Source organism: Mustela lutreola, chromosome 11, assembly GCF_030435805.1.
Source record: "Mustela lutreola isolate mMusLut2 chromosome 11, mMusLut2.pri, whole genome shotgun sequence".
NCBI lineage: Eukaryota > Metazoa > Chordata > Mammalia > Carnivora > Mustelidae > Mustela > Mustela lutreola.
The window spans coordinates 96,050,858-96,061,605 of NC_081300.1; the positions used below are offsets into that span (position 1 = coordinate 96,050,858).

The 10,748-nt window shown below is 43.2% G+C and overlaps 1 protein-coding gene across 1 annotated transcript in view; it reads left to right on the forward strand.

Moving 5' to 3' along the window:
- The window catches only part of KNTC1 (kinetochore associated 1), a 78,091-nt gene extending 75,822 nt beyond the window's left edge, over nt 1–2,269 (forward strand). The window contains exon 64 of the mRNA XM_059139180.1: nt 1,283–2,269. Coding sequence (XP_058995163.1) covers nt 1,283–1,303 — 21 coding nt within the window. The 3' untranslated portion in view covers nt 1,304–2,269. The remainder of the gene's footprint in view (nt 1–1,282) is intronic.
- Nucleotides 2,270–10,748: the final 8,479 nt, after the last annotated feature.

Below are 10,748 nucleotides of genomic sequence, written 5' to 3' on the forward strand. Positions count from 1 at the left end.
CTACCACAAATAGGATCACTGTTAACATTTTAGCATACATCCTTCCAAATGTTTTCATGTGTGAAATATGCATATAAGTTATTCTTACTCCTATCCTTAACTTAAATATAGGGTAAAATATTTTACTCCTTTTTATTTATCTATTTTTTTCAAGATTCTATTTTTTTGGGGAGTGGCCTGGGTGGCTCAGTCAGCTAAGCATCTGCTTTCGGCTCAGGTCATGATCGCTGGGTTCTGGGATTGAGCCCTGCTCACAGGAAGCCTGCTTCTCCCTCTTCCTTTGCTACTCGCCCTGCTTGTACTCTCTTGCTCTCCCTGACAAATAAATCCTTTTTTTAAAAAGATTTTATTTTATTTTTTAAATTTTTATTTATTTATTTGCTAGAGAGAGAGAGAGACAGACAGAGCATGAGGAGGGGGAGCCACAAGCAGAGACAGAGGGAGAAGCAGGCTCCCTGCTGAGCAAGGAGCCCCGCGCAGGGCTCAATCTCAGGACCCTGAAATCATGACCTGAGCCAAAGTCAGACACCCAACAACTGAGCTACCCAGGCGTCCCAAGATTTAATTTTTTCTTTGAACTAATCACTTCGCTCAACGTGGGGCTCAAACTCACAACCTGAGACCCAAGAGTTGCATGCTCCACTGACTGAGCCAGCCAGGCCAGTCAGTGGAGCATGCAATTTTTTACTTTGCATCATGTTTTGGTAGTTTTAGTAAACCTTATTAAATTATTGTGTCTTTTTTTCCCTCCTTGGGTTCAGATCAGGCATAAAATAAGCCTACATTTTGTTAACTTTCATTAATAACTTCCCTACACTTTCAGTCTGTGTGTTCAATGGCATAAGATTACTTTTTTTTTAAAGGGAGATTATTGGGGCACCTGGGTGGCTCAGCTATTAAGCGTCTGCCTTCTGCTCAGGTCATGGGATCAAGCCCTGCATCTGGCTCCCTGCTCAGTGGGAAACCTGCTTGTCTCTCTCTCACCCACCCTGCTTTTGTTCCCTCTCTTGCTATCTCTCTGTCAAATAAATAAAATCTTTAAAAATAAAAAAATAAAAGGGAGATTATTGATTCAGGATACAAATTTGTGGCCCTTAAAATGTATGTTTTTCTCTAGTCCTATCTATCTAAATGCCAAATAATTTAATATAGAGATTTTTAGCAATACAGTTAAGTCTTCAATTTTATAGTTTTTTTTCAATTTTATAGTTTATCAGACTGTTTTCTATTGAAAAAACTAAATGACACTAATAAAAATGCTTCTGTGCTTCTTCCCATTTAGATGTTTCTTAGTGGATCATAGTGGATCATCCAACCTTTTTTGAGAAGAACAAAGGGAAGTTTGGAGTCTACTATTAACTAATCATATTTATTACAGTTTCAAAAATAGTGCAATTGATACAACTTGTTAAATGTTAACGAGCAAATAACAACTAAGAGGCTTCACAGAAGTCTGATTGTGCAGTAAAGAACTCACATATTGAATTAATAAACCTTTTCTTTACCAGTCACTTGTATAAACTTATGGACACTATCTTTTCTGCATCCCCTATGAAGGAAACTAAATGCAAAGATACTTTGCTCCCTTCACAAGATAAACAACTACTTATATCCTGTATCTTCAGATACAAATAAGAACAGTGTTAGTATTTCTAATGTAATTGGAGTAAATACGTCCTAAGTTTTGTTGCAGAGGTACCAGTGGCCAGGCTGAAAAATAGAAACCACTGTCTAGCTATTTTAGGCAGAGGGATTGGATGCCAGGAATTGGTTACAAAGGTGTTAGAAGGACTGAGAAACAACAGGGAAGTGGCAGAGGAGGGCGGGGGGCGGTTGAGGGGCAGGGGGGCAGCTAGAGAGGCAGGAGGGGAAGGGGGTGTTAGCCGAGATCAGAGCCTGCTGAGGACCCTGGGTTGGGTGCCCCCACTTTGCAACACTGAGTTGGAGGAGCCCACAACTGCTCTTGGTCACCCCCCTGCGATGGCTGCCGCACACCACGACCAGAAGAGAAAAGAAGCAAGTCTTTGGCTTTTTCCAACCTTCTCATTTTCGTGCCAATGCCAAGAATGACAGAACCAAACCAGAACCCATCTGGCAGGGGGGCGCTCCGGGAGACTCAGTCTGCAAGCTGTCAGCCGCAGCAGTACGCAAGCTGGCCTGGCGGGGCAGTGTGGAGCTGAAGGCCTGCAGCCGCCCCCAGCACCCCTGCCTCTGCAGTCTTTTCTAGAGGGGTGTATAACTTGAATAAACTTAATTTTATAAATCAGAATGAGCTTCCCTTTGTTTTTCCAGTTTAGAAAAACATTATTTCTATACAGAAAACTCAGTGTAGTTTTCTGTACAGAAAACTTGGGCTTGGGGGATAAAACTAGCCTGGACTTGCATCCTAGCTCTGTCCCGTACTAGCTACATGATCCGGGACAAGTTACATAACTTCTCAAAGCTTTAGTTCCCTCATTTGTAAAACCTCCTGAGGAGGTTTAAATGCTCCTCCACTTGCTCTGTTCTGGACATTTGGACCATACCAATATTTTTCACAAAGCTTTCTCCGTATTTGGGATTATTTCCTTTAGATGGATTCCCAGGAACAGACTGACCAGATCAAAGGGAACGAAGAACATCTTAAAAGCTCTTGATGCACGTTGCCAAACTTCGTGTGCTCTCAAAGATCTTCACAAATGCCCATTCCCACCAGCAAGCGGCAGGTCTGCTTTACCTCTTCTCCCTGACGTGGACCAGTCAGACTTTTTAAAAACTTCCTGCCGGTATAGAGGTGAAAATGGCATCTCACTATTTACGTCTGTATTTCTTTGATACTTATGTGAGGGGACCTTAAGAAAACCATCTGACTGCTTTGGGAAGCAGAACCTGGAATTGTCTTCTTGGGCAAAATGTGCAAGGCACGGAAGGGGTCAAATGGTGGCACCAGAAGGTAACAAATGGGGAATGACTGTGTGCCCGCCGGACTCCAGCTAAGCTGAAGGATTCTTTCCCAATCTTAACACTGGCTTCATTGTTCCCAGGACAATTCTGACTGGCAGAAGGGTTAGCTTCTGGCATGCCGTAGAAGTAACTTTTTGAAACATAAATATATTTAAATTTATTTTCAGTTTATCTGAACTTAAGATATGCAATTAGCCAGAATCCTTATTCTATGTATTGTATTTTAATTAGCCTTGATTATTTTCCACTCTTGTCTCCATACAGCCATTCTCCGCACCGTTTATCCTTAAAACAAGCCAGATCTTGCCTGGACCTGCCTCAACACTTTACACTGGCTCCCCATTTCACTTAGCACAAGACCCAAGTTGCCAACCGAGACACACAGGCATCTTTGGTCAAATCAGAAACAGAATCCATTTTAGGAAGATGAGTTACAAAAAGGCTCCCCTCCAGTTGGTTAAGCATCTGACTCTTGATGTCTGCTCAGGTCTTGGCCTCAGGGTCCTGAATTCAAGCCCTGCATCGGGCTCCACGCTCGGTGTGGAGCCTACATTTAAAAATTTTAAAAAAAGAAAAAGCCTCTCCCCTTGATAGAGCTACGCTAAAAGGCACTCCCTGGAAACAGTCACATTTGTTTAAAAAAAAAAAGCGCTGAATTTCACGGGTACTTGGGTGGCTCAGTTAAGCATCTGACTTCAGCTCAGGTCATGATCTCAGGGTCCTGGTACTGAGCCAGGCAGGGGCTTCCCACTCAGCGGGGAGTCTACCTGTTTCTCTCCTTCAGCTGCTCTCCCCACTGGTGTGTGCAAGCACTCTTTCTCTCTCAAATAAATAAAATCTTAAAGGACAGCTGGACTTCAGTTACAGCTCATTGCTACCTTCCATTCATATAGTGGCTTAGAAAGGTTCTGCATGATTTAGCCCCAGCTTCCTTTCTAGCCTGGATGTCTACCACTTTCTCCTCTGACCAGCCTTCCCAACCAGCCCAACCAAAGTTGCCTACCCACCTCCAGTCACCTGCTATGGCATTTACATTCTTAGTTCCTTTTCTTTTCTTTTTTTTTTTTTTTAAGATCTTAGTTATTTATTTATTTGTCAGAGAGAGAAGGGATGGGAGAACACAGCAGGCAGAGTCAGAGGGAGAAGCAGGCTCCCTGCCGAGCAAGGAGCCCGATGTGGGACTCGATCCCAGGACCCGGGATCCATGACCTGAGCCAATGGCAGCAGCTTAACCAACTGAGCCACCCAGGTGTCCCTCTTCGTGCCTTCTTAAAGCAATTCAAAGTCATTATGGCTGACGGGTTTATTGTCTCACTACTCATCATGTTGTCCCCAAACCATAGAACAGAATCTTATATAGTAGACAATAAACATGCATGAAATAAATTAACTATCTATTTTCAGGGTAAAATTCCTTCCTCAAATGTGTCACGATCATGTGAACACATGACAGCACCTGGTTACACGGAAAGGGGGAAGTTAGCAACAACAACCAAGTAAAGGCACTACTATATTTAATTCTCATGACTCATGCCCAAACTTTCATCATCTCTTGCTCTGAGTGAGGTGACAGATTTCCATTGCTTTTAACTACTTGAGGTAGAGAATTTAATTAGCTTTCTTCTCAGATGGAAATCCTGGCCCGGCAAAACATTGGATATTGTCTTCTTTCTCCTGTGTCTTCTGGGGCCCAGAGATTTGGAACCTGTTTGCAGTGTTTATGTAACACATTGGATCCCTTGAAATGAGTCTAAATGTTAACTCACAACAGCTAAGTCTTACCATAAACTCTACAAAACATTAGAGAAAGACAAAGTGGTAGCCATGTTTTCTGGCATTCTTTACATATTTGAAAACAACCAGAAAACAAGAGCATGTGCTTCTAGATTCAACCAAAGCTGAATATTTTCTAAAGGGAAAAAAGAAATTTCTAGAGCAATCCTCTTTTTGAAGTCTACACCCAGTGTTCATATAACTCAAGAATGTGACCTGTAAACTAACTTTCCCTTGATAACTACTTATAGCTTTTTTAAAAAATGTATTTTATTTATTTATTTGACAGAGACAGTAAGAGCAGGAACATAAGCAGGGGAAGTGGAAGAGGGAGAAGCAGGCTCCCCACTGAGCAGGGAGCCCGATGCGGGGATCGTTCCCAGGACTCTGGGATCATGACCTGAGCCGAAGGCAGATAGATGCCTAACAACTGAGCCACCTAGGAGCTCCTCTTATAGCTTTTTTTAAAAAAGCTTTATTGAGGTATAGTTCAGATACCATACAGTTCACCCATTTAAAGTATACAACTGGATGTTTCATAGATATAACCATCATCACAGTCAATTTGAGAATATTTACCTCTGAAAGAAACTCTGTGTCCTTTAGGGGCTAGCCCCCTCCAACCCTAGCCTTCTCCAAAGCAACCACCATTGCTATGGCTTTACCTATTCTGGACCTTTTCTATAAATAGAGTCATACGATATGTGTCCTTTTGTGCCTGACTTCTTTCACTCCGCATGCTGTTTCCAAAGTTCATCACGGAGCATGTGTCACAGCTCCATTTGTTTTCATGGTGGAATGAAATTCCATATTATGGAAGGACTATGCTTTGTTTATCTATTCATCCATTGATGGACATTTGGGTTGTTTCTACCTTCTGGCTATTATGAAAAACATCACTACATCTGATAGCATTTGAACCACTTTGATACTTTCAGATTTTTTCAACATTTTTTCAATATGTATACCTAGACTCATCCAAGATACCAGATAAGACTGAATGATTGTGGGCACCTCAAGTGGCTCAGTTGGTTAAGCGTCTGCCTTCTGCTCAAGTTATGATTCCAGAGTCCCAGGATCAAGTCCCACGTGGAGCTCTCCACTCAACAGGGAGTCCGCTTCTCCCTCTGACCCCTCCCCTGTCTCGTGCTTTCTCTCATGCTCTCAAATTTTAAAAAGCTTTAAAAAAAAGAGAGAGAGAATATGTATACGTATGAAGCATTGGGACATTCCTTGTTATCAAAGAGATAAGAGATCAACCAGAGGAATGATAACTCAAAACCAAGATTATATTTTTAATATTTTTTTAAAGATTTCTTTATTTTAGAGGAAGAGAGAGAATTTTTTTTTTAAAGATTTTATTTATTTACTTGAGAGAGAGACAGTAAGAGCATGAGCGAGGAGAAGGTCAGAGGGAGAAGCAGACTCCACATGGAGCTGGGAGCCTGATGCGAGACTCCATCCCGGTACTCCAGGATCATGACCTGAGCCAAAGGCAATCATCCAACCAACTGAACCACCTAGGCGTCCCAGGGAAGAGAGAGAATCTTAAGCAGACTCCATACCCAGCACAGAGCCCAATGTGGAGCTCAATCTTATGAACCTGAGATCATGACCTGAGCTGAAATCAAGAGTCAGATGCCCAACCAACTGAACCACCCAGGAACCAACCTCCCAAGATTATTTTTAAAGGTATGTGTGTATGTATGTATGTATTTAAGATTTTATTTATTTGAGAAAGAGCACAAGTAGCAGAGTGACAGGCAGAGGGAGGAGAAGCAGGGTCTCTTGAGCAGGGAGCCCCGATGTGGTGTTCAATCCCAGGACCCTGGGATCATGACCCAAGCCGAAGGCAGACACTTAAGTGACTGAGCCACTCAGGTGCCCCAAGCTTTTATTTATTTTTAGAGAGAGAAAGAGAGCATGAGCGGGAAGAGGGGCAGAGGACAAGGGGAGAGAGAATTTCAAGCCAACTCAGGCTCAGCTCAAACCAGACAGAGGCTCCGCTTCACGACCCTGAAATCATGACCTGAGCAAAATCAAGAGTTGGATGCTTAACCAACTGAGCCAGTCTGGCACCCCTCAAAACCATGCTTATTGCCAAGTCATTTTTTTTCCAATGTTCTTTTTATAGACTTGATTTTTTTTTTTTAAGCCTTAAGAAGATATGTTACTCATAGTCCATAGGTCTGAGAAGAAATGGCCAAAAAAGAAGTCTTGAGACATTTCCATGCCGAAAAGGTGATTTTATTAAAGCATGGGGACAGGAGGTGCCTGTGAGGTTCAGTCAGTTGGATGCCTGCCTGCAGCCCGGGTCATGGTCCTAAGGTCCCGGGATCGAGGTCCACGTTGGTATCCCTGCTTAGCTGGGAGTCTCTGCCTCTCCCCTTTGCTTATGATCTCTCTCTTTCTCAAATAAATAAATAAACTAAAAAAAGAAAAAAAAAACAAAAAAGCATGGGACAGGACCCGTGGGGAGAAAAATCTGCATTGTAAGTGTGAAGTGACTCATTATATAGCGTTTTTTATCCTACGGAGGGGGAAGATGACATTAGGGCTCCAGGAAATTGAGTCTAAAGGTTTCCAAAGATCTAACTATTCTCAAGATTGTGCTTTTCTTGTAAATCATTAAGACAGTTACAAACTGATGGAGTCTTACGTCCTTCATGACTGTGATCTTTAGCAGTTGGCCATTTGCTTTCTCCTTCCTTTGTTCTTGGTCAGTCACGAGTACCTATGAAATGTCACATAGATCCCACTTCCACCTTGGGGCAAGGGAGTATGTGGAGTGTCAGGTCGTCTTTTGCCCTCACCTTGCCTTTTGTTATGTCATCAAAAAGAAGAAGTAGTAATTTACAAAATTCCCCCCTCTCCTTCCCACTCCATTATGTCACATGTCCTGTAGTTGCTGTTTTTGATCATAGAAACCGGAATGTGTAGGCAAGCGTTTGTCATCAAATGATATGAATGCATATGTTTTTGCTTGTCTGGCTCTCTTTTACATTTTTTTTTTTTTTAAAGATTTGGGGACAGACAAGCAGACTTCATACTGAGTGTGTGATCTCACGTCCTTGAGATCACAACCTGAGCCAAAACCAAGTTGGTTGTTTTTTTTTTTTTAATTAAAGATTTCATTTATTTGACACAGAGAGAGATCACAAGCAGGCAGAGAGGCAGGCAGAGAGAGAGGGGGAAGCAGACTCCTCGCTGAGCAGAGAGCACGATGTGGGGCTCGATCCCAGGACCCTGAGATCATGACCTGAGTGGAAGGCAGAGGCTTTAACCCACTGAGCCACCCAGGTACCCCTCTCACTCTCTTTTTAGAAAAGACTCTTGGGGTGCCTGGCTGACTCAGTCATAAGGGCATGCAGCTGTTGATCTCAGGGTCATGAGTTCGAGCCCCACATTGGGTATAGAGGTTGCTTAAATTAAAAAAAAAATTTTTTAATTAAAAAAAATAAGAATCAAGGGGCACCTGGGTGGCTCAGTTAGTTAAGCATCCGACTCTTGGTGTCATCTCAGGTCGTGATCTTGAGGTTGTGAGATGGAGCCCCACATCTGGCTCTGGGCTCAGTGAGGGGTCTGCTTGAGATTCTTTCTTTCCTTTAAAAAAAAAAAAGATTTTATTTATTTATTTGACAGACAGTGATCACAAGCAGGCAGAGAGAGAGAGAAGAAGGGAAGCAGGCTCCCTGCTGAGCAGAGAGCCCGATGCAGGGCTGGATCCCAGGACCCTGGGATCATGACCTGAGCCAAAGGCAGAGGCTTTAACCCACTGAGCCACCCAGGCGCCTCTGCTTGAGATTCTTTCTCCCTCTGCTCCTCGCCTTGCTCCCCTGCTCTCTCCCCTTGGCCCCACTCCTGGGTGGGACATGTGTGCTCTTCTTCCAAGATGCTCCCAACTATCTTAATATTAATGTCTTGCTCGAGGAAAAAACAACTTTAACTTGACAATGGAAAGGCCTCCAGTATCCTTTGTCTTTAATACATGAAAATCCTGTTGAAATCTCCCTTCTCCTTACCTCCCCCAGCTCCCAAGTGTATAACCAGTCACCCCTCACAACCCTGGGGCAGCAGCTCTTTCTGCCCACAGATCCTGACCTCATGCTTTGATAAAACCACCTTCTTGCACCAAAGACGTTTGGCTCCGGACCTCACCCCACCAAACCTCCCCTGTGTTCCGAAACCACATCATTTGGGTGAAGTATATTCTCCTTTAAACGACCGTGAGCTCTCTACCTAGTCATTGATCAGAAACAATCATAATTATTAATTTTACTGGAGTAAAGTAACATACAGAAACGTACAGAAATCATAATGGATTTCCACAAAGTGAACATGCCCATGTTATGAGCACCTAAATCAAGACACAGAACATTCCCAATATAGATTGGGAGCCATATTCTTTCTTTCCTTTTTTTTTTTTTTTTCATTACATTTAAAGAGAATTTCTAATTGTGGTAAATGCACATAACAAAATGTACCATTTCAGCCGTTTTTAAGTATACAGTTTATTGGTAGTAAGTGCATTGACATTGTTGGGTAACCATTGATGGGAAGAACAGGGGCAAAAGAAATATAGATAAACTTAAATCTCTCTTAAATCTTGGTGCGCCTGGGTGGCTCAGTGGATTAAAGCCTCTGCCTTCAGCTCAGGTCATGATCTCAGGGTCCTGGGATCGAGCCCCGCATCAGGCTCTCTGCTCAGAAAGGAGTCTGCTTCCCCTTCTCTCTCTGCCTGCCTCACTGCCTACTTGTGATCTCTGTCTGTCAAATAAATAAATAAAGTCTTAAAAAAATAAAAAATCTCTCTTAAATCTTACAACCTCCTGTAAGTCTTCTTTAACATATAAAAATCCCTTTGGAAACTTCTTTATCTCTGCCTCTACAAGATCTCACTGGCTATCATCCTTCAATCAAATGGCCCACTGATAGACATCTGAAGGGCATCACCAGTAAGGTTCTACTAGACAGGAGTAAATGACCTTATCTAACAGCAGCCAGACTCTCAAGGCCCTGGCCATCTTGCTTCCAAATTCCTTAGAGACTTCTTTCTCTCTTAACCCCCAACAACTAAAAGGTCTATAAATCAGTCACTCCTCACAACCCCAGTACAACTCTTCCTGCCCACAGATCCTGTCACTATGCTTTCACAAAAACACCTTTTTGCACCAAAAGCGTCTCAAGAATTCTCTCTTGCCCCAGAGCGTATCAACCATCACCACGATCCATCTCCAGAATTTTGCCCTGCAAAACTGAGATTCCAGCCACATTAAACACTAACGTGCTATCTCGTCATTTTCCCAGCCCCTGGGAACTGATACGAGGAACAAAGGCAAAAGAAATAGATGATAAAATTAAGCTTCCTGGGGCGCCTGGGTGGCTCAGTGGGTTAGAGCCTCTGCCTTAGGCTCAGGTCATGATCTTAGGGTCCTGGGATCGAGCCCCACATTGGGCTCTCCGCTCAGCAGGGAGCCCTGCTTCCTCCTCTCTAAAAAAAAAAAAAATAAAAAAAAAAAATTAAGCTTCCTTATGATAACAGAGCGGAAGAAAAAGCACAAGCCCACACCCTGGCCCCATCCTGGGACATTCTTCCAGAAGCTCCAAAATCTTAATGCCTTGCTAGAGGGAAAAACAACCTTAGCTTGCCAATGGAGATGCCTAGGGTATCCTGTAGGTCCTCGTTAGCATATGAAAGTTCTTTTGAAAACCTTCCTCTTCCTGACCTTGGTCCAACTCCCAAATACAGATTCAGCCACACCTCACCAGCTCTTTCAGTCCAGGGGTCCTATCCCGGGGCTTGAAGAAAACCATCTTTTTGCACAAAAGATGTCTCAAGAATTCTTTCTTGGCCCTAGGCTCTGGACACCCACCCCCCCACCCCCACCCCGCACAGCAAACCTCACCTAGATTCCAAAACCACATCACTTATAACTTAGAGTCCATCGACAGGTACTTGGACAGACAGAGCGACCATCCTCTAGGAGTTCAGCTGCCTCAAAGTTAATACTTCGTTAAGGGCAAAAAGCAAC